The sequence below is a fragment of the Rhamphochromis sp. 'chilingali' genome (assembly GCF_963969265.1).
Source record: "Rhamphochromis sp. 'chilingali' genome assembly, chromosome: 19".
NCBI lineage: Eukaryota > Metazoa > Chordata > Actinopteri > Cichliformes > Cichlidae > Rhamphochromis > Rhamphochromis sp. 'chilingali'.
The window spans coordinates 33,011,933-33,036,150 of record NC_137946.1 but is presented as its reverse complement, the minus strand read 5'-3'; the positions used below and the strand labels follow the sequence as shown (position 1 = coordinate 33,036,150).

General features: G+C 42.1%; 2 protein-coding genes across 2 annotated transcripts; both read left to right on the top strand.

The window, feature by feature from the left end:
• Positions 1–5,617: 5,617 nt before the first annotated feature.
• ins (preproinsulin) lies at positions 5,618–6,847 on the top strand. The gene is made up of 3 exons (XM_080868034.1): positions 5,618–5,662; positions 5,736–5,930; positions 6,237–6,847. Exons 2-3 carry the CDS (start codon positions 5,747–5,749, stop codon positions 6,392–6,394), a joined length of 342 nt encoding a protein of 113 aa, XP_080724160.1. The 5' UTR covers positions 5,618–5,662; positions 5,736–5,746; the 3' UTR covers positions 6,395–6,847.
• A 260-nt stretch (positions 6,848–7,107) lies between these two features.
• Positions 7,108–23,323, top strand: LOC308387702 (magnesium transporter NIPA2-like). Its single transcript, XM_080867951.1, has 11 exons — positions 7,108–7,523; positions 11,478–11,576; positions 13,843–13,980; positions 16,106–16,162; positions 17,034–17,124; positions 17,245–17,405; positions 17,979–18,146; positions 18,517–18,596; positions 19,222–19,434; positions 20,352–20,565; positions 21,056–23,323. The coding sequence occupies exons 1-10, from the start codon at positions 7,484–7,486 to the stop codon at positions 20,541–20,543; spliced, it is 1,239 nt and encodes a 412-aa protein (XP_080724077.1). The 5' UTR covers positions 7,108–7,483; the 3' UTR covers positions 20,544–20,565; positions 21,056–23,323.
• Positions 23,324–24,218: the final 895 nt, after the last annotated feature.

The following is a 24,218-nucleotide window of genomic DNA, read 5'->3' as shown; positions in this document are numbered from 1 at the left end:
TCTAACAGCTGATTTTCCTTTTAACAAAAACAAATGTCCCACAGGTATTTTCACTGCACCAGTGAGAGGAGTCTACCACTTTGAGTGCCATGCATATGGATATGCAGACTCGGGTTGAGTTGTTCAAGAATGGAGAGAAAATTTTTATTATACTTGAATTTCAACCATCCCATTTTTGGACTTCCTCTAATGGAGCCTCACTGCTTCTAGAAGCTGGAGATCATGTTTTTTTACGTCTCTCTGCTAATGCAAGGGTACGTGATAGTCAAGGTCATCACACCACCTTCAGTGGTCACCTACTTTTCACCATGTGACCAGTGGGACAGCTCTATAACGTCCTGTTTGGAGCTCACACTTCAGAAGTAAAACAGATTGGATTGGTTCAAGGTTTTGTTTGTGTGTGTGTGTGTGTGTGTGTGTGTGTGTGTGTGTGTGTGTGTGTGTGTGTGTGTGTGTGTGTGTGTGTGTGTGTGTGTGTGTGTGTGTGTGTGTGCGTGTGTTTCCTTCTATTTAGTCTTGTGTTTCTAAAACTGCAGACTTACAATGTTGAAATGTTTTTATATTTGCATCTATATCTGGATTACATACATGTGATAATAGACAGTAATAAAAATGGGTTTGAGTTAGTTTCTCTTTCCAAAGTTAATCTAATAAAAAATATTTTAGACATTTTTCTGCTCCAACTCACATGTTTAAATATTGACTGCAGGTTTCCCAAACATATGGTTTTATACAACCACAGCAAGGCCAGTACAGTGGGGGTGTTTTGCACCATCGCCCCACTACAAGAATGTCTTTAATACATCTACTTTTCTTGTTCTTCCTGATCAAGTAGAGAATGGTTTCTTTGAAAATATGTTTGAATGTCATGTATCATTAAACCCAGATCTGTATCACCACAATGATCGTGTTTGATTACTTTGCTGGCAAACAATCCATTCAGATCATATCACAGGAACATTAATAACAATGACCAATGACTAATTTTAAAGATGAATAATAAAGTATCAGCTACCTCTTATATACAATGGAAAAATCACTGCATATTCAGGTATAAAAATATAGTTTTCTTTAGTTATAAAAACATGAATCCATTCAAATGTTAATATTACATATGTCCATGTACATGGATCAACAAGAGAAAAAATATGAATCAAATCTGTGCAGGAAAAGTAAACAAACAATAGACAGCTTTTATCTCCTGCTGATAATTATCAGTTTTACAGTATAAGATCGAGTTAGTTCATCTTTTATGAATGATTAATAAAAACCTGTCACGTAGGAATTTTCTAGGCATTTAGAAATTGTTTGGTTCACTTAAAATAACTAAAACACTCCTTTTAAATCCAAATTCAAATAAAATCTTAAGACACAGTAGTGATCAGTAAATGGAAGAGCCTGAAAGTAATGTGTTATGTGTGGAATTAGTATTGCAGAGACTTGTAAGCAGAGCTATCAGCTCTTTATTGATGTCAGTCTCCTGTTCTGGTTTTCTTTTACAATGTCATTCCTGACACTTTACTTACTTTCTCCATTCTCTTCAGCTTCTACTTTCCAGTTGATTCACATTAGGCACTTTAAAATATCTCTTTTCTCTCCATCTTTTTCCAGTTCACAGCCATACTCTGTACTTACAGTACGATGGGACAATGGCACCATCATGTGGTCAGTTATCAAGTAGGAAAAAAAGAAAGAATAAAAGAGCAAACCATTTGACTCCAAATTTAACATATTCTCATCATTTTTACTTGTGTAGCTGAAAGCTTGGTGTAAACAGCCCCTCTTTGGACACATAATCAACACACTGAAACCAGGTAATAATAACGCCAACATGTGGAGTGGAAAAGTTGTGTTATTTTTAGTGCACATATCATAAACATATTCAGATGTGCAACCATACTGGACCAGTGTCTATACTTATACATACTTATAGATATCTATGACTTACTTAGTAATAGTGATGGTAGAATAGTTACATTTATTTCTTGCATATTTCCACAACCCTGTATCCATAATCACATTCTGCGTTTGCTACCATTGTATGTAGTGTATTATCTTATTTGTTTTGTATTTTTTGTATTTTCCGTCTGCTATCTCTACCTGAGCTGAGGTAAATGGGAAATGGCCTGTATTTGTATAGCGCTGTACTTAGTCCCTAAGGACCCCAAAGCGCTTTACACATCCAGTCATCCACCCATTCACACACCCATTCACACACTGCTGATGGCAGCTACATTGTAGCCACAGCCACCCTGACAGAGGCGAGGCTGCCGGACACTGGCGCCACCGGGCCCTCTGACCACCACCAGTAGGCAACGGGTGAAGTGTCTTGCCCAGGACACAACGAGCCAGACTGTAACACACACATTTCCCCACAGTGGGATCAATAAAGTCTTATCTTATCAAATCACTGACCACAGAAGTAATATTAAAATCATCTGTCAGTCACACAACAATGGAGCTTTATCTGAAATTAGAATCTGAAATCTACAGTTTATAGCTGTAACAAAAAAACCAAACAAAAAAAAACACCATGAAGATGCTTTAACACAATTATATTTCCAACAAAACTGAAACAAAGTGAAAAAAATATCTATGTCAAATCATTTACAGAGTACTGCAGAAAAAGACGACATGTAAAATACTGAAAAATGTTTCATTTAGAGCAGAATCAAGACGTTCCCTGCAGCGCATGTTGTTCCTAAACTTTCAGATACATTTGCCCCGCCCCCACAGCACTGAAGGGGGGAGGGAAGCCCTCCTCAGCTGATTATGACACCCCGCCATGTTAGCTATGAGATGTTCCAGTACTGTATAATACTTTTATTTAGTATTATAAATTTATCAGTCTTTTGTTGCCATTTTTATGAAGTTACCACAATCAAAATAAAATAGAATATGTTTCTAAAAACATTTAATATGTTGTCTTTGTTTCACTATATCAAAGACAACATATTAAACTCATATTCACTTTAAATATAATATTTAATTTAAAAAAATGCACTTCATGTGATATATTTGGTAATTTGTATGTTTTTAGGATGCTGAATGCAAAACATGAGAAGTTTACATTAAAAAAGCACAACAGTGATTAAAAGAATCAATATTTTATTACAATTAAATATGCCTAATTTCTCCGAGATTCCTTACCTTTCACTATGACCAAAATAAACCACCTTGCATTTTCGATTTGTATTTCTCTTGAGTCTCACTTTTAGAAATGTTAAATTAATATAAGAAATCATTATTGGATATGTTTTTTGACTATAGGATACCAGGTTTCACTTTATAAAGGGAAATTGTACGCTTAATTAAACTAAAAACTATCAGGGATGTGTGTGGATGAGAGGAAGAGATGAGCCAAACGCAGGACCCATGGTGAGAGTTGGAGTTTATTATAATGAGGGGACGAGCAGAACTTAAGCTGGCTGAACCAAGATCACACATGCGGAGTAGACAACATCAATGACAAGACGCTGGACCGAGCGAAACTGAGGGTTTAAGTACAGGCTGGGTGATGAGTAATTAGAAACCGGTGAGTGAACAGCTGAACTTAATCTGAGTAAAGACACATGGAAGTAACTGGAACAGCAAAACAGGAAATGAGAACGAGTGACAAAATAAACTGAACATGAAGAAAACTGAAAACACTGGGTGAACCACCCAGGAACCCTGACAAAAACACCAGTTTTGAAAGAAATGTTAAATATTTTTCCTGGTTTCAGTGATAAAAATGTATAAGAAACAGTCAAAAAATTCTTATTTGATTTACATTTTACACATGACGCCATTGTTATTTTTGTTTAATCTATCACAATCTACAACAGAAAACATTACAATAGAAAATAATGAAACAGGTCTACAATAATCATCTGACATATATCAGCTAAAACTGCACTTTATCATAAATATAATGCATCTTCTTGACACCTATTCCTAGTATCTCTAATGAATGCAAAATATGAATTAAAAGAAAATTAGAAAAAGAAAATCAAGAGAGAGCAGAAATGATAAAAGTTGAGCTGTAGTATTTAGTGTTTAATGGAGTGAATTTCCATCCATTGTGCAGAAAATGTTTTTATGGTTTGGTTGTGGGGTGACAGCGGCTCTGGTTTCTGGTTCATTTGTAGATGCAGATGAAAAACACTTTGAGAAGTTGTCCGAAACACGCGTCCTCCTTCGTCACGGACAGCTCGTCATGGTAACGCTCTTTCTTGGTCAGTTGAGCTTCTTCTTTAAGTGACTAACAAGCTGGAACAAGAGCTCTGTCAGCACACCTCTGACACCCATTAAGCACTCTTTGCATGGCAGATGGTTTGATGAGGCTCTGGCTCTTTCTCACTGAAAAGCTGAAGTCATCTCAGACCCATAACTACAATAAAATATTTGGAACATCAGGACAGTCACGCTTTTGTCTTTGTGTTTCATGCTGTCTGAATAGTTCAGGGTTGTCAAACATAAGGCACGGGGGCCAGAATTGGCCCACCAAAGTCTCTAAGCCACCTCACTGAATGACTTTGAACAATGTGATGGAGGGCACGAGTTTTAACTTCATATTCATGAGTTTTACAGTTTTTCCAGCTGATAAAGAACTCGGCCGCTATTAAGTAATAAAACAAACTGCTATAATATGCTATAGAAAGGTAGTTTTATACCATTTGTCCACATTAAAAATAAAGAAATCTCAAATTTTCTTTGTAATTAACAAAAATTTCAGTTTTATAACTACAGGACTTTTTAGCAAAGTTTTTTTATTTTTTGAACAAAAAACTGAGACTTACTATTGAAATTGCTTTTTCCCCGATATTAAGCTCTGTCACGGGTTAAATGTGTAATTAAACTTCTTCACAGTTATACGACTGAGTTTGAAATACTTTTAAATCTGCTGACATGTTTCACTTCACTCTGAGCTCTGCTGCACATCCTGATTTCTTTTTACAAACGTTCAGTCCTCACATTTGATCAGAAATATCAGCTCTTTGACATAAAGACAGCTTGGACTTATTTTCAGTTTTCATGCCTGTTAACGTCAGATGTGATGGAGGATAGGAGATGCTGCATGACGTGAACACATCTTGTAAAAAACCTAAATAGAAGTGATTTCTACGACTGTTATCTGCTTTAAACTAACAAGCTGAGCAGATGGAGCAGAAGGTTAATAGTTGATCAGATCATGTCGGCTCATTAGCTTTAGTTTGTTTTACTAAGTGCTGTAACCAGTCAATCAGAAACACACTGTCACTTAATATGTGCTGATGGCAGCGCATATGTTTGTACACACACACACACACACACACACACACACACACGCACGCACACACACACACACACGCACGCACGCACACACACACACACACGCACGCACGCACGCACGCACACACACACACACACACACACACACACGCCATCTCTTCACAGGGCTGTTCATTTCCTGAAACTTCAACCAAATCTTTCACCTCAGGTTTAATAAATCATATTAATGGTTTGCAGAGTCCCCATAATCCGTAATCATACACAAGTCCCCACAATGTGGGTGAAATAGCAGGGGGTGTGTCCAGGTGGTGCTGGTGGAGTATAAATGGCGAGAAGGCTCTTGGTTCTGCCTCACACAGCTGCTCCTGCCCTACATCTCAAAGTTACCTCCTCCTCTCTGCCTGTGCAGGTGAGTGCTGGCTGTAGGTTTGGTTGTGAGGACAGTGACTGTGATGCTAACGTGAATGTGCTTTTGTGTTCAGCTCTTTCCAGCATGGCAGCGCTCTGGCTCCAGACCTTCTCCCTGCTCGTCTTAATGATGGTTTCGTGGCCGGGCTCCCAGGCCGTCGGTGGGCCACAGCACCTGTGCGGCTCTCACCTGGTGGACGCCCTGTATCTGGTCTGTGGGGACAGAGGCTTCTTCTACAACCCCAGGAGAGATGTGGACCCTCTGCTTGGTGAGACCGCCAACCATGAACAGAAACACTAGACAAGCTATTTCAGGGCAACTTTTCTTTCTCTCAATTCACTTTAAATCAGCTTTCATGTTGGAAACTGTAATTTTCCATATCTTTATGGACCCTACATGATTAATTTACATCTATTGTCATTTGTCTCAACACCTGCATCATATAATGGCGCTGATTTTGTAACACTTTGTGTTAGAATTAGTAATTTATGTTCTAATATGTTTAAAATGTATTATTTAATATAAATTCCCATAATTTTAGATCTGAACATTCACCTGCTCTTCATCCCATCAGGTTTCCTCCCTCCAAAGGCAGGTGGCGCTGTGGTGCAAGGTGGCGAGAATGAAGTGACCTTCAAAGACCAGATGGAAATGATGGTGAAGCGAGGCATTGTGGAGGAATGCTGCCACAAACCCTGTACCATCTTTGACCTGCAGAACTACTGCAACTGAACACTGCTCTGCTGGACTTTGTTTAGTCGAGCCAGGCTCGGCTAATCAGGTCTGAGTCCCAACCCCACCTCCCCCCCTGCTTCAGAGGAGAGCCACAGCTGTCCTCTCTCTGAAAACCAACTGCTGTCAAATGAAGTGCTGAGAAATGGATAAAATTAATTTTCCAAGAAAATAAAAATGCAAAATGTGACGACGTGAGGCAAAAAAGTGTGTTCTTTTGTTGTGATGAATTCAGTTAATTGATTACATTGAAAACTCAAGCATGTTAGGTACCTGCTGCTATCCAGCACAAACTGCTGAGCTTTCACTTTTCAAATATTTGTGTTTAGCTTATAGTGTCACTTCTCTGAACAGGATATAAACACATCATGCACTCGGACATGATGTCCTTTTTTCAACAATCCCTTGTCATCTTTATTTCAGCAGCTCAGTGTCAGTGTTTTTTATTCAGGTCCTCATGATTATACAGTGGGGATGCAAACTACAATGCTCTATTTAGAATTCCCATATACCAGTATTATTTCCTAAATGTTGCCAATAAAAAACTAAATCAGAAGAATTTTAAGCAGTTTTAATTTTAAGTTAACCTCATTTGAGGAAGAGGTCAGAGGTCCAAGTATGGGAATATTTAGAATTCCCATGTTGTCAATTCAAATAATGCCAATAATAGTTTGAAATATTTAGCATTATTGTCACTTGACTGTCAGCTCAATCTATTGACTTTGAAGGAATTAAATAAGTTTCAAAATACTACTTAATACTTAAATCAATTGAAAATCATAGAAACTGGGGCCCCACGGCGCATTTTTGCCCCGGGCCTCTGCTGAGTTTGCTCCGCCTGTGTAGGGCGGGACCGGCTCGTGCCGGCAGGGCGGGGTCAGGTGTTCACCTGCCCCGCTGCTTTCAGTCGTTGTTCCGCTGATTCCGTGACGGGGCTGTGGTGTGAGTGAGCCGGGCTGCGGGTTCCATGCTGGCTGCGACGCTGTTGCTCGCTTTCTGAACATCTCCGGACAATTAATTTGAGTTCTGTGGATGCGCAGAGTCCGCAGGCTACTTCCGGTTCTGTGAAAGCCTCAACAAAGCAGCACGATGCGAGATGTTCACCTGAGCAATGAGACGTGCACAAACGGTAAGAAGTCAGAAAGAAGTGTGTGTGTGTGTGTGTCACAGTCACAGTCAGTCAGGTGTTTGTTTGTGGAGCAGGAAACGAATGCAGAGTGCGGGTGCGCTCTGTTTAAAAATGACTCACAACGATCCGGAAAAATGCTCCTTCTCCTCAGCCTGATGGACAGGGGCGTTTCCACGAGTGTTTGCTCTGTGTGTGAGAGAGACAGCGGGAGAGAGAGATTGACAAATAGTTGATCAAAAATAAATCCAGCGTGTAAACTTGCTGTGGAGCTCAGTTGTAGTTTAGCTGTCATCATCTCTGGTGTTCTGTCACAATTCTGAGGAGCTTGAGAAGAACAGCCACAGATATATTGAAGTTTCTTGAAGATTGTTCTCCTCTCCTCTGAGGAGCTTCTTCACTTACACTGGGACAGCACTATCATCTGTTATGTAGCAGGTTAATCAGAGAAACTCAGTGTTCTCCAAACACGACATCCCAGTGTACCTCAGACCCAGCCACACCCTCAGACCAGAACTGGTGGTGTATCCTGTAGGGCTGCCACGATTACGTCGACTATCAGAATCGTCGACGACTGATTTAATAGTCGACGCGTCGTTTGAAGCTTTGTAAGATCCCAAAAGACGCAGGAATAAGTAGCAGGATTTAAGAGTGTAATAACGGACTGAAACAGAAGATGGCAGCACTGCATGTACAAGGATGCCAGCTGCTGTTAAACCCCGAATAAGAAGAAGCTGTGTCCCAGAATTCATAGCGCAGCCCAGCGCAGTTTCCAACAATGGCGGCAGCTAGTTAGTTTTAATATTACTCTTATTATTCTTTCTGGGTCACAAAATAAACGTTTAACATATTTTCAGGCGAGAATGTAGCTGTGTAAACCTCAAATATCTGCTCAGTTTATCAGGACACCACATATTTTCAAAAGCGCTCCGACGTTTTCGGAGACGTCTGTTACCCACTAGCTCGATAGCGAGCCGGGGGCTAGGCTCACTAGAGCCGTGAGAACACCGGACTCCCCGCAAATTGTTTTCAAACCCACCGCCGTCTTTCACTACTCAGGTTAAACATGATATATGAGTCACTTAGATAACTTAAAAATGTTATTGTTTGGCTTTTTTTTAGTATTTTATTTGTTCCTGAGTAAACCGGTGAGTTTATTAAACTTCACCGAAACAATCTGCACATTTAATTAAAATTTAATAAACTACCATCTTGTATTTATTTTTAGTTAGCACAGACCTGAAACACTTAAAGCTGTAAGCTAGTGATGGTTATATAAGAGCAGATACATGCTGGTGCAATAAGCTGTACGTTTTAAGTACAATGGATGATGATCTGATTAGTCGACTATCAAAATAATCGTTTGTGGCAGCAATAGTATCCTGTGCAGCGCAGCAAGGAGAGCTCAGACCTCTACAGAAACCCAACACTTCATAAACACATGGGAGAACCTAGAAGAGCCACCTCGGCTGTACATCTAAAGGTCAAAGGTCACTCTACGAGGATGTTCACATTTTGGACAGAGAAGACAGGTGGTTTTGAGATGCCTCCCAGACGCCTTAACGCCCACTCACATCCTGGCTCAAGTGTTCTCAATAAGTCACATGACAGAGTGAGGCAAGGTCTCACAATAGTTTCACCTGAAACCTCTGCTGACAATGACCCACACCCATTTTCACACATTGAATCATTTGATGAATCACTCTTAAGGGTCAACTCCCACTCAGGCTTAAGTCCCTGGGACTCTGCTCCATTTGGTTTCAGAACTGAAGAAGCTTCTGGGATGAAGCATCTCCAACAAACTTAAAGAATCTGATCGCTTTTCTTTCCCGGCTCCTTGGATTAGTGACCTGGAGATACTCGGTCACAGATATATTTGAAGGCAATAACTGACATTAACAACACTGCAGGAACACACTTTGTGTGTTAGCTGGGTAATAATCAGCACAGAAACAAGCAGCAGTTGTACTTCTGTTTGTTTTCTATGCTTCAGCTCAGCTTAGTTCCCATCATCATGTTCAGCTTGAGTCATGGAGGCTGCTGTTAATGATTTCCAGCCCGTGCTGAGCTTTTATGATGCAAATCTCAGAAATATGATGGAAGACTGAGCGCACCTGCTCTGATGAACATGAAATTTATGTTCTCGTATTTCCTGATGAAACTCTTTGATTATATCTCACAGCAGCTCGGTTTGATCTCGCTGTTTTCACACATTTTTCTGGGCTCTATTCAGATGGATATTATCTTATGATAGATTTTAGATAGCTCTCCTCAGCTGTAGCTGAGGAGAGCAGCTGCTGGACTTTTATGAGTAAATGTTGTCCCGTTCCTGTGTGGTGGAGGAGTCTAGCAGTCCCGGCTCATCGTTGTTACATTTTGGGTTTCGTCATGCTCCAGATGTTGGCGAAAGCGCTGAGCCGTAGGCAGCCCGGTCCAACATCTGGACTCTTCTACTGTGAAGCCATGGGGCTGACAGAGAATCCACACAGCTTCGCAGTAGAAGAGTCCGGACCTTAAAATCCAAGCAGCCGGCTGCTGTTCAGGGATGCTGGCCTGCTCCTGTAATTCAGGCCAAATTAGATAAAAGTTGCTGTTTTGAGGAAGCGCCATAGAAACAGACAGCTTGGCATCATGTAAAAGCATCGTAAGATGGACAATTATTTTGTTTAATTCATGGCCAATAGGGAAATGTGAATGTTCGTGTGGCTTTTAGCTAAATTTCTGCCTTTTTTTTTTCTTTCTTTCCTGAAAATCAGTTCCGTTTTTCCATAATTTGGCCCGAGTGTGTTGTGAGGATTTGACCTTGATGTCCGTGTTTCTCCCTCTCAGTATTTTTGATTTTGTTGTATTTAATTGTCTCTTAATTACATCCTGAGTCTAAAATCCAAACACTGTTTTTCTGCACTTGCTGTTAATCTGTCATAAAGCTTGGACTTAAAACACACCCCACACTGCTGTGGGGTGTGTTTTATGGTGGCCCGCGTGTACGAGCGCTCACTGTTGACAGTGTAAATATTAAACTGCTCTGCCTGGTTTTACTCGTCCTCTCCGCTGCGTGTTGTTACTGCAGCAGCACAACGGTCGGGTCAGTGTTACACGCCTGCAGCTGCGTCTTCGAACCATACGCCCCGGAGACGCTTCCTGATGTGAATGCTGTTTAAAACAGAGCTCCTGTTGTCCTGTAAGGAGTGCCCGATTATTCACACTATCCATCTGTTTTCTTCTGCTGCTGAAAAATCCCCCTGTTTGGTTTTTGCCTTTAAAATGTAATTCATTTAATTTATTAAATTTATTTATGATGAAAACTAATCGATCCAGTGATAGAAACACCCAGGGTCATGTGCTGTCACTGTCTTTCTTTGGGGAGTCATACATTTCTCCACAGCTTCCTGAACACTTCAGCTCAGACACAGCAGCATCCTCTCTCTGCTGTGTTTTGTCCACCGTCTTGTTTTGTTTGAAACATGCTTTGAGGAGTTCATGTGGAAAATTGAAGTTCAGAGCACACTGCTCTGTATTTATGAGACTCTGTATTTATCCAAGAATTTTACTTTGAAAGTTCAGTCACAGCCGACTAGCTGGTGCTGGAGCAGACTGTCTCATACTGTCCCACCGCTGACGTCTCCGCTGAGTCTTTCACGCAGACAGAGTCAAGCTCCGCCATCTTGGACTGGTGAAAGTCACGCCTGTGTTTTACCCCAGAGCCGTGCAGCTCCCAGAGCTTTGGGAAAGTTGTTTTCAATGTTTGTTAGCAGTGTTTAAATCTTCAAAATAAAACGCATTTGAGTGTCTTTTTAATGATGTCACTGTTGCTAAATTCAGCCTGCCGGACGCTCCTGCTTCAACTACCTTTGGTTAACGAGAGTGCTTCCATGGACGCGGCTGTAATCAGTAAAAAATAAATAATTAGCTGAAACATAAAGGATGTAAAAATGTGTCGCGTTTGTGTCTCTGCAGGGTCGGCGGTGAGGTTGTGGTGTGGCTCTCAGTTCACAGTGTGTTTGGTCACTGGAGAAACGCTGATTAACACACACCTGAGCAATGGCACACAGACAGGTATCCCCCCCCCCCACACACACACACACACACACATTCCTGTGTAAGTGGGCACGAGGAGTTTGTTTAGGGTTAAATATCAGTGTGTTTAAAGATTCGTTGTTGTGTGTTGATGATTGTCAGGGCTCACGTCAGTCTCATCCATCGAGTCTTTCCTCAGAATAATAATCTGATATCTGACACTTTCACATAGTTCTTAGTTGCCCATGACTACAGTGTTGCTGAGTCAGCAGTGCTGTGCCGGAAACCTGAGACAACAGGTAAACAACAGCTGCAGGTTAAATTAGCCGAATGAGGCGCTGATGAGTGGATTTTCCACTCATCAGCCAGTGTTTAAGGGGGGGAGGGGGTCCACAAATAATCTGTTTTGTTAACACACTCTGTGTCGTCGGCCTTTTTCTTTGTGAGAAAAATAAAAATGCACTATTTTCTCATTGTAGCGTTTCCACCTCAGCACTCAGTCTTTTATACGACACGCCTCCTTCACCCAGTCACACTCTGACGAGCACATCGGAGAGAAACTCGGGGTTCACCAGCTTGCTCAAGGCTACTTTAGCACGTACAGGACCGAACCACCAACCCAATGATTGGTAGAGCTGCGCCCACCACGGAAATATTATCATTGTCTAGAGTGAATCAGAATCTGTTTAAAAAGGGTAAAGCCTCCATGTTTAGTCATGTTATGTATTTAGCTGTAACGCTGTTAGTTTATGAGTATTAGCAAACATGATAAACTAACAAGCCCAAATAAGTTCAGGTATGAGAATCCTGATTACTGCTGACAGACTTCAGGTTACACACAGACTCGAAGGATGCAGTGGCCAATGCTTGTGCTAATGTTTATATGCACAAGTGTTTCCAAGATGAAAAACCTTTATTGGGAAAGAAAAAAATCATTCTTTATTTGTTGACATTGTGGATGATGTCATTAGAAGTTTCCCCTACAGGAAGCTAATGAGCTGCAACTTTAATGACTGTTTGATTGTGTTGTTGTCTCCATTGTTCTCCGTGTCTCTGGAGACGAGTTCCTGAAACTGTCTTTCCAGGAAGTGATCGGTTCCTCGCACTATCAGGGTTAACTGTGTAGCAGATCAGATGTAACACGAGGAACAAGGAAATGAACTCCACAGGACGTGTGTAACTGTATCTGTCACGTCAGTGTTGGTATCGTGGTAGCCTGACAGGCAGGATGTGTCCAAGCACACCGAAGCACAGTTGAAGATGATGAGCAGACCAAACATGGAGTAGATCAAATAGCAAGAGAGAAGCAGAGAGAGGAAGGTTACTCCACACTTCCTCAGTACAGACAATGGAGGAGGAAGTCGGACGCAGCACAGACTCGTTCAGGTGAACTAAAGCGTGACCATCACCGCTGTGAGCGAGATCAGGTGCACAAGCAGAGGCCACATATGCATATCGGTGGGTGGGGGGTGGGGTGTCTTTCTGTATGTGTGTGTGCGCGGTACAGGTTATTTTTCTAAATGAAACAATAGCATCAGTGTCAGCTCTTCATCTTTGAACATTCAGTCACCTCACAGCTGAAATAGCAACAGCTTTTAGTGACGGTGACCTCCATCAGAGCCAGGCTCAGTGAGTGGGGGGAATGAAGAGCACAGAGATGCAAAACTTACTGACAGAGCGAAGCGCCGTAAAAACACCTGGGGACAAATAGACAGGAGCGTAGAAGAAATTCCCAGTGCATCATGGGAGGTCCCTTAGCACTCTAAGCCCGCTGCAGCATAACTGGTTTAGGGTTCACGGTCACCTGATTCAGCCCTGCCTATAAAACAATGAAGCCTCAGAGAGTGGAGGGGGTGTCGCCTGAATCCAGACTGGTTCCATGCGAGGGGCCTGACGGCTGAAGGCTCTGCCTCCGTTTCTATAGAAACTTCAGGAACTGTGAGTAAGCGCTGCTCTCTCAGACGGCGGGCTCTGCTCGGATAATATGACTCTGCCAGTCTTAGGAGCTCGTCACATGAGCTAAGGTGTCCTGTTGTGCTCACATGATGGAGTGGGGCAGTGTGTCACAGAGGTCTGATGGGTAAAGTGGGTTAATGACCCCAGGGCCACTTCTTATTGGACAGCCACCACTAGTTTATTAGCTGGAAATTCAAGAGGCTTCCCCACCAGCTGTGGTGCCAGTTTACCTCAGACCTGTATGTGTGGGGCAGCATTTGCGTGGTGTGGTAACGCTGATAAACACACAGTCTGAGGTTCACACACACCCTGATAAACACACACTCAGTGACGTCGTGTTTGTCTCCAGATGTACAGTCAAACAGCACCTACAACCTGTGGCTGGGCCTGACCCTCGCCCTGCTGTCGGCCTTCTTGATTGGTGGGAGTGTCATTCTCAAGAAGAAAGCCCTCCTCCGATTGGCCAACAACGGACACACCAGAGCAGGTGAGCAGAGTCAGGTGTTTCTGATGTTTGACTTATAAGGTTTATCCGGGCTCAGCCCTGATGCTATTAGTATTCATGGCAAGACCACATGTGGATTCATCCAAAATTGAAAATAGTTCCCAGTAAATGCATCGGTCGAGGAGGGAGGGGCAGCTTTGTCTGTTTAATCTTCGAGGTCAATATTATATTTGGAGTGTTTATTGATATTTTAGATGAGACCGTTGACCTTTACCACCACTACAGGAACTCACTCACCTCCCACTCTGAGTCGCTGTTGCTTCCAGTGCTCTTCTCCCTCCTATGTAATGACTTTCTGACTTTCCAGGAAGTGATATCAGTTTCAGGTGCTCTCGGGGTGGATACTACTACTACTACTACTACTACTACTACTACTAATAATAATAAGGGCTGTGCGATATGACCGCTTTTTTCTTTGTGAGTATTTATTACACGGCGTGCTGCGGGGAAAAGCCTGTTCTAACGTTTGAGTCTAAGGTTTACTTTTTAGCACCTGACGGCTCTTTTTTGCTTCTCCTCTGTAAACTCTCTGCATGCTCTTTCACGTGATTATTTTTATTTTGAAAAGTCTCAACAGGATCTTGAGCATTATTGTGAAAGGTTCATGGGGAAAATAAACAAGTGGACACGCGGTAAAACCATCGCGTGTGAAAAAATATTGCCGTAAACAGTTTATTTTGTGACACCACGAAACAAACGATAGCATAAAATGAAACGATAAATGTTTTTATATCATCATCTGATATATATCGTTATATCAAACAGCCCTAATAATAATAATAATAATAATAATAATGACAATGATGATGATAATAATGGATTGGATTTATATAGCGCTTTTCAAGGCCACTATTCATTCACTCCCACATTCACACACTGGTGGAGGCAGCTACAGGTGTAGCCACAGCTGCCCTGGGGCAGACTGACAGAAGCGAGGCTGCCATATCGCGCCATCGGCCCCTCTGGCCATCACCAGTAGGCGGCAGGTGAAGTGTCTTGCCCAAGGACTGTGCAACGACTCATGTATAGCGTGACAGACGAGCTCATGAGTATCACAGATCATGTCTGAATCATCACTCTCAGAGTTTCTGTTATTCCCTCGCTGCTATCTGTGTCACACTGTGGTTGTTTCAGGTCTGCTCGCCGCCACAGTGTTTTAAAAAACACAGAAGGTTCAGGTTCTGTGACTCTGAAAATTCACAAAGTACATGTAGAGTAAATCTGCCAGTAAATTAAATTTTATATACTGGAAAAAAAACGCGTTAAAAGCAAACATGAAGTCTGAGAACGGCATCTGACATCTGCAGGTCTGAGTTTTGGGAACTAAACTCATTTTGGAAGAATCGATGTTCATTAGAATAATTAAGACTGTGGGTTTGGTGGGTTTTCTCTTCTATGAAGAGCTTGCTGATGTTTGTCTCTGAGAGTGAATGAATGTTTGGAGGATGGATCAGGCTAAGGTTTTAAAGCCGCACATTTGTCCTTGAATTTGTTCCATAGCCTGTAAAGGAGGCTGTTTACAGCCTCTGGTTTATGGACGTGCTGATGCTTCCTCCCTGAACTGGTTCCAAGATTTTTATATTGCTCCTTACACTGCACCTGCTCTTTTATATGGCATATATAACTTGTACATATCTGTGTAGATACTTGCGTCATTACACACATTCGCTGTTTAGGTATGTATGTACCTACAGACTGAACTTTAAGTTTATTTTTTGGTTTCTCTTATTCTAAAGGAATTTTACTGTAAAAAATCTACATGCTGCTTACGGAGAGATGCCAAACTGTTTCGTTGTTCTTGTGACAATAAAGATCTATTCTATAATTTAGTGATGAAATGTGTTAAAGATGGAAAAAAGGAGGAAAACAAAGATTTCCTGACTTGGATGATCCAGTTTCAGACGTTTCTATGTTTGATATATTTATAGGAAGGTGTGGGGGGACAGATTGTCGACATATTTTTATAGTTTGTAAATTTACTTTAGGACTGGTATCCTAGTCTCTCTCTAAATGCGGATATAATGGTCTCTAAATACAAAGACAAGTTTCGGTTTTCAGGTAAATGAGGTGGAGCATCGTGCTGATTGTGCTGTGTGTGTTTCTGTAGGTGACGGAGGCCATGGTTACCTGAAGGACTGGCTGTGGTGGGGAGGCCTGTTAACCAGTAAGAGTTTCAGTTCCATCTAATTTTCTGATCCACAGTTCTGTGGCTGGAGTACAAGCACAGCCAACAGCTGTTAGTTTAGGATGTGACATGTATACAAATCTGTCACGAAAGTAAACGGCTACGATATAAATCACAAAAATTTAACATTTTCTGTAAATTCTGTGAATCTCAGGCAACTCGACTTGCATGTTTTTTTTCCAGCTGGGCGTCGTGTAGCTGCAGTCGAGTGTTTTAACAGATGCATGAAACGATACATTTTTAGACATAAGTTGTAACGGCCGCCGTTTCCTTTCAAAGTTTGAGTCTAAGGTTTATTTTTTAGCACCTGACGGCTCTTTTCTCCTCTGTAAACTCTCTGCATCCTCTTTCACGTGACTCAGTTTATTTTGAAAAGTCTCAACAGGATCTTGAGCTTTATTGTGAAAGGTTTACATGGAAAACAAACAAGCGGACACGCGGAGCAACGCAATGGTTTTACCGTCGTTGTTGCTAACGACGACACGTAAAAGCAGGCGCTTGTCCGTCCGTAGTGTGGTTATTAAATTAAGAGAAAGAGAGAAATGAATATAACCACTACAGTGACCATCAAAACGGTGAAAACATTGCTGTAAACAGTTTATTTTGCGACACCACGAAACAAACGACAGCGTGATAGGAAACGATAAATGTTTTTATATCGTCATCCGATATATATCGTTATATCGAACAGCTTTACTCTGTTCTGTATTTTTCTCTCGTGTGATGGAGCTAAACAGCAGTTCCCTTCAGCTAAACTCATCCTGGATCTTATTCAAATTTCGGTTTATGTTCGAGTGATTAAAAATAGTTCCTATGTTGCTGTCAGCAGTGATTTTCTTTTCCTCTGCAGTGGGAGCAGGAGAAGTCTGCAACTTCGCTGCCTACATGTTTGCTCCGGCCACGCTGGTGACTCCGCTGGGCGCCCTGAGTGTCCTCATCAGGTAGCTCTAGTTTGTAAATTTAAATTCCGTTATGTTTGTGTTTTAAAGCAGCATGTTTGTCCTTGAATTTCCTTCTGTGGCCCGTATCAAGGCTAACGTGAAGTCCTGTGTGCTCTGCAGTGCAGTTCTGTCCTCCTACCTGCTGGGGGAGGTGTTGAACATTGTGGGGAAGCTTGGCTGTCTGCTGTGTGTGCTAGGAAGCATCCTGTTGGTTATCCACGCCCCACAGGAACAGGAAGTGACATCACTACGGGAGATGACCAACAAGCTGCTGGAGCCTGGTGAGAGGGGTCGCTCTACTATCTCAAACTCAGAGCGTTCGGTCGTCGAGCTTCAGTTAGTTCGTTTTTTTAAGGAAACTTTGGTTTAAATCATTGTTTTCAGTTCAGCACTTGACCCCCACAAAGACTCATATGAGGACTGAATTACTTCAGGATGCTGCCTCAAGTGGACATTAGAGAAACTGCAGTTTTTGTATTTTGACGTCTTGGTCAGCCCCAGAGGTCACTGCGTAGCCTTCTGTAAGGCCACAGAGGCGAGCTGGAAGGTTGGACGGCTGAAAATGACAGCCCGGTGATGTCATTTTACCATGATGTCAGCAGTGTTATCTCACTGATCCAGAGTCTAGATGCAGGCACACTGATACAGATGTGAGGCTGGCTTATCGTCATAGTAACACCTGAGCCTCAGCTTTGGTGCAGAGCAACTTTTTATCAGTTCAGATGTGAAGTGAGGAGCAGAAATCCATGTTTCTGTGTCAGAATCTGTTTTCTTATCATCCGTCCTGTGTGTGTGTGTGTGTGCGCGTGCGTGCGTGCGTGCGTGTGTGTGTGCGCGTGTGTGTGCGTGTGCAGGTTTTCTGGTGTATGTGGCGTTGGTGTTGGTGCTGTGTGCGGTGCTCGTGCTGTATTGCTGTCCTCGCTTCGGTCAGTCCAACATCCTCGTCTACATCGGCATCTGCTCGCTGCTCGGCACGTTCACTGTCTCCTCGGTGAAAGGCCTCGCCATCGCCATCAACACAGGTAAGTGAGAGAGAAGCGGGCGTGCCCGTGCTGCAGAGAAAAGCGTTTTTCCTGCTCTGTGAAAGACAATGCTGGTGTTCTGATATTCTGCTTCTTTTCTTTGCATTTTATTTGTTTCCTTTGAGTCACATGGCTCATTCTCAGGAAAATCAATTCAACTTTTTAAAAACCCTCCCTCATCACTGTCTTAAAGATGAATACACAGTATCACGCCTCATACACACATGAACAAGGATGTCTCCAAATTCAGACTTTTTGTTTTTTTCTGGATCTGTATTTGATAGAAAAATATCACTGTTTAAATAAAATGTCTCCTTTGTAAGGCTGCTGCTGTTATTAAATCACGTGTGCGTTCTCTCTTTATCTTCAGTGTTTTATGATCTTTCCGTCCTTGCTAATCCTCTCACCTGGATCCTGTTGGCAACGCTTATCGTCTCCATAGTAACACAGGTAAGTTTCACAGGTCTGTTTGTCCGGCCCTTATCTCTGTTTCTCAGCTGTATTATTGTTTAATGGTAAAGCACGCAGTGATGAATGGCTGGGCCGGAGATGTTTGGGCTTCAGCTGCGTCCTCCCTTTAGATGGATCCCTGTTGATCTGTGTTTCCACAAAACAAACTGTTCATCTGAAAGGACTCTTCAGCATTTGGGCAGAAATCTGTAACTTTTTGGATGAATACACATGAAGTAACTTTCCATCAGATATCAGCTCACATCCAAGGCACAATGCAGGATTTCTAGTGTTTGCATAATGAAAGTGAGTAACAGCTAACAGCGTCATCTCCATAGAAATGTATACATAAAGAAACACCAGCAGAGAAAATGACCCTGAAGTGATCAAACACCCACTGAAGGACACCAAATAACTACACACACAACATAAACACAAGTGAAAAGAACCTAAACATCCACACACACACCCTGTCCATGATATATTGAAAAACAGAAATTTCCCACCCTTCAGTGTGTTCTCAGAGGCATCGCTGACATGTATGGATCCCAGGACAAACACAAACATGCTTTATGTTTCTGCCACAGGACTTGTGTGACTTCCCTGTCCTTGTGCCTGTCTCCAGGTAAACTACCTGAACAAGTCTCTGGATATCTTCAACACCCTGCTGGTTTATCCCATCTACTACGTCCTCTTCACCTCCGTGGTTCTATCCACCTCCATCATCCTCTTCCAGGAGTGGAGAAGCATGTCGACCATCGACATCATTACAACTCTGGGATCCTTTGTGGTCATCGTGGTGGGCGTGGCCATGCTGCACCTTTTCAGAGAGCTGCAGGTCGGTGGTCCGTCTGCATTATTGTTAAAATTCCGATCATCTCAGTGAGATTTTGAACAGCTCCTTCTTCAGAGGACCTGTCACACATTGAATACATCCTGCAGCTCTGCTCTGCTTTGACGGCGATGTTCTCACTTTGGAACTGTAATAAAATGTGCATAAAAAGGACTGCAGTGTTGAGTTTGTCAGTGTCAGAAACCTGGCAAACATGGATGGCATACATATATGTGTGCCATATGTTGCATCAACTGAAAAAACATGAAATGGGACCAACTGATTGTTCAGTACATGAGAAACTAACACAGACCCCTCAGTCTGAGTCTTACATCATTAGCGTTCTGTAGCAAATGTTTCGATGCTAAGACTACAAGACATATGACAAGTGTACAAGACGTACAGCTGCAGATCAAGTCCACCCCTGACCTTTGACCTAAGCTGATACCTGCTTCCCTTACAGCCACCTTATTGTCGAGCAGCTAATCTGTGATGACACAAAGCCAATAAACACAACCAGTTCTGGTTTAGTTTGAGCAGGGCACTCCTCCAGTTCTATCCATCGTCACCCACATCAGTGTTAAAGTCTCCTCAGAGATGGAGACCCCAGCATCACACCCAGTGGCTCCAAGAAGACTATCAACATCCCAGAAACAGTTCTAGCCAGTTTGCCACTAATTAGTGAGGTTCTCCAGATCTTTTTCAGACCCTTCTTTTAGCCAGCAGCTCAGCAAGGCTCATTCTGGGCAGCTACATGAGCACGCCTATGAAACAGGAAGTTGGGGTTCCTGAGTATTCAGATATTTTCTGTTGGTAAACACGTTAGCGAGGCTGATGTTAGCATTTAGATGCAGTAACACTTTTACATGTTTCAGCCTCAAAGGGTTGTTGAGGTCACTCAAATACTTTGTCTTTTGATGCAGATGACGATGAAGGAGCTGACCATTCAGCTCTCACAGCCAGTGGAGAGGGAGGAGCTTAACCAGCAGGTTGTAACCAATGGAGGAGGAGGAAGGAGTAAAAAAGAAGACAAGTACGGGCTGATGGACAACATGGTGATCGAGAGCCTTCCCCCAATGAGAGAGGAGGGACCGAGAGTCTTCATCATCAGCTAAGGAAGAGGAGGAGGAGACTCAGGTTCAGACTTCGCTCTGACTGTTACTGTAATGATCTGCACTTTAAAGAACGTTCTAAAACGGCCTCCAGTCTGACGGCGATCCAGCTCACACTAAACTCACTGTTACTCTTCAGATTATCACAAACTTAACGTTTAGATAAATATGAAAGATCATTACTGAAAACAGAAGCTGACTTTTAGTCCATTCCATTCTCTTTGCATTAGCAGAGTCACTTTAAATACAAAGAGCCACAAAATGCAAAAAGATGCAAAACAGCGGCTGAGATACAAAAAGCAGTATAAATACTGCAGACTGCCCACAGACATGTGAAAAGTACTCTGAGCAGCTGTTCTCTGCTGCTTAGTGTTGAGTAAATGAAGGTCAATCAATGAAGTTACTGCATATCAGAAACAATATTTTTCTGAATTTACGGTCAAATTCAGCGTCTGAAAACTTGAATGGTGCCTTTGTGCAGGCGTTACGGTGGGTGTTGTTGTGGTTTTTTGCAGACAAATCCATGAAAAGAGGAAAACCGGCCATCTGTGAGACGCTCCTCGTTTTAAAGCTCAGCGCCCGAGCTGGTCATCGCTTCTCAGGTGTTTATGTTGTGGACGTGTGATCTGACACCGAGCTCTGAATAAGTGATGACACACACAGAGCAGGCTGAAGTGTGGCGTGTGAGAGAATCTGTTTTTATTAAATATGAAACGTTGGGCGTGTCTTCATCAGAAATTATTTACTTGGAGATCAACACACTCAAGGAGATTCTCAGAATCAGAGCTGCTGTTCTGGGAGTTCTGGCCTCTGAGTCTAATCATTTACATTCTGTATTCACAGGAAATTTCTAAATTTGATCCTGATGTCAGATGTTTGTGTGTTTCTGAGTTTCTGTTGCTCCCAAACAAAAAACCTCTTATTACATCAAGTAAATCATGAGAAACATTTCATCAGAAGCACATAATCCATGTTGTTCACCCGTCTGTGGCTGTGATGCTGCACAAACCACCGTCTCCCCCTCCTGGCTCTGACAGTAATTGCACAAACACTGTTTCTACTTTTTTTTTTTTTTTTTTTTCCCCTTCTGAGTACCTGGAACTCCGCCCACACACTGTTCAGAGAAATATTTTAAAGGGTGAGTAACCGTGGCAATAATACGTCCACATCATTTTATTCACTCTTTTAAAAACTCCATTTTAGACAGTTAAAAATTACACATTTAAAATGTAATGATGATTAAACATCTGCTCACATGTTAAAGCTGTCTGAATGTTTCCACCACTTTTATTTTTTTCTTTTTATCTCCCGTTGTCATCCGGTTGTTCAGTCTGACGTCACTAGCCGTGTCTGGGTCTAAACTCCGCTGCAGGTCCATATATCAAACGATCACTATGGCATTACTGAGAGTTGAAAAACTGTCTAAAGTCTTTCATCTTTAATAAAATGATCAGCGTTCTGCTCTACCAGGTGTAACAATTGAGTTTAACATCCAGGCATCCATGAAAACGGAATTTATGACATTTAACGGAGTTAGAAGTTAGCAGGGAGTTAGCTCGCTAGCTTCTATCTAAATACAATATAGCATGTCCTGACTGCGGGGTTTTGGAAACAAATTAAAACGTACAGCTCTGTTATCACTTCCAACATAAATGAAGACAGAAAGCTAAACAGCAGTGACGTTTGTAGGGTTACTGAAGTTGGGCTAGCTGGTATATAATGATGTGCTACGTGACCGCTAGCGACACAGCTATGTTAGCATAATATAAACAAGCTAACTTTTTTCCCACTCGATAAAAGTTACCGTGAGTGTTCTCGGTGGTCAGGAACAAATGTAATCGCATGGCAGGATGCTGTGAACGGACCAAACTTCAGCCAGGAGAACAACTGAGATAATCCATCCACAATACGAGGTTAGTCATTCATATACTGCTGCATGGGCTGGGCTGTAGTTACATCCTAAGGTTTTAAAAACTGAGCTTAAATAAATGATTAGCGATAATAAAAGCCGAGGGAGGTCAGCAGTGATCACTGACTGTTTTAGGAGCTTTTTGAGATCAAATAGAAGAAAATACAAAACATTAAACATGTTAACAACACAAAAGCCATATTAAACGCAGACTACTTTAGACCCGGAAGTAGGATTCGTCACGTCATCACTTAACGACCGGATTGTTAGTGAGCGGAAGGGTTTCGCTCTTTTGTTTGATGGAAAATTTTCTGACTGAGTGCTGGATCCTGTCAGACTAAAGGCCTCTGAAACCAGAGAGACTTTTGTTGTTTTGTATAAATGTCTTTTTTTAAATATTGAAGTAGAAACAACTCCTAATGTTGGCCGGGTCGCTCCTCTGCAGGGCGACATGTGCTCTCTGGTTTTGAACTCCTCTCTGCTGACGGCTGATGTCAATGAAGCAAACAAACAAGGTGTTTGCGACTGTCACTCAGTGTGTGCTTTAACTTTAACGTAGCGCGCTGTCATTCAGTACCCCAGCGTTTAGTTCTCCTCCTGTAGGTTAAACTTCTGAGGTGTCCTTGAATGCCTCGTCACAGGCGTTATGCACACACTGCCTGATGATCCGTGAAGCCCTTGCTGCTGAAGACGTTTCAGCTCGTGATGCTCAGAAGAACAAATATCCAAACGCTCTGAGTGTTCAGGTATATGAACTCTGATAAAGGGACACACCACTGCTTTTATAATCAGGTTTTATTGTTTGTATTTATTGATTGTTTTACTATGAATACACTGTTTTTGTGTTCTCTGAACATTTCAATAAAGAACTGTGACCAAAGGATCGCTTTTTTTTTTTTTTTTTTTTTTTTTTTTCCTTCACCATGATGTTAATTTATCATCCAGACTCAGGGTGGGTGAGTTGGTCCTCATGTTGGATCAGAGCTTCAGATTGTGTAAATATAAAAGGAAACGATGCCATTCATGCTCGATGGGCGTGTTTGAGTCCAGCGACCTGCCGTGACATTGTCTCACCAACCACTGGTCATGTTTTGGAGAGTAGATGTGAAGACTGAGACTACTCTCATGTCTGCAGTCTCCCGTTAATAAATGAGCGTCATGTTGGATTAAAGTGAAACTATAGATCGAGGCCGTGAACTCATCATCAAAGGGTTTAACGAGTAAAACATGGCTCAGCTGTACAAAAGTAGATTTAGCATTTGATTAAGTTAGTTTCTGTAACTGTGTCACTTTGGAGAAGCACATGTGGATCCTCTGAAGCTGCAGTCCAATGTTTTTGGACCTGTTATTCAGGAATACAGAGTTTGGAGTGCTGCGTCACTCCTGAGACCACCGTGGACCACCGAAGCTTCAGTGCCATCGCTGAACATCACATGAGCAGGGAACGGATTTCATTTTGTTTTCCTGTGATGTGTCATTAATAACTGTTAAAATTTAAAAATTGCATTTCAGGTCATTTTTTTTAACTAAACTGCAAAAGTTGTTTAACTCAAACCTTTTCCCTACGAAGGCCTGGTTCTCTGAGCAGCAGCACAGTCACCAACACTCACGAGAGATATTCGTGAGTGTTGGATCCCTTTCCATGCCTGTAAATGAAACAGGCCCAGCTTTACTTTAGAATGATTTCTAAAGGACTTTTTTACATTTTCAGTTTGGTTTTACGGGTTAAAACATGTCACATCATTTAATTGTAAAGATCTGCGACACAA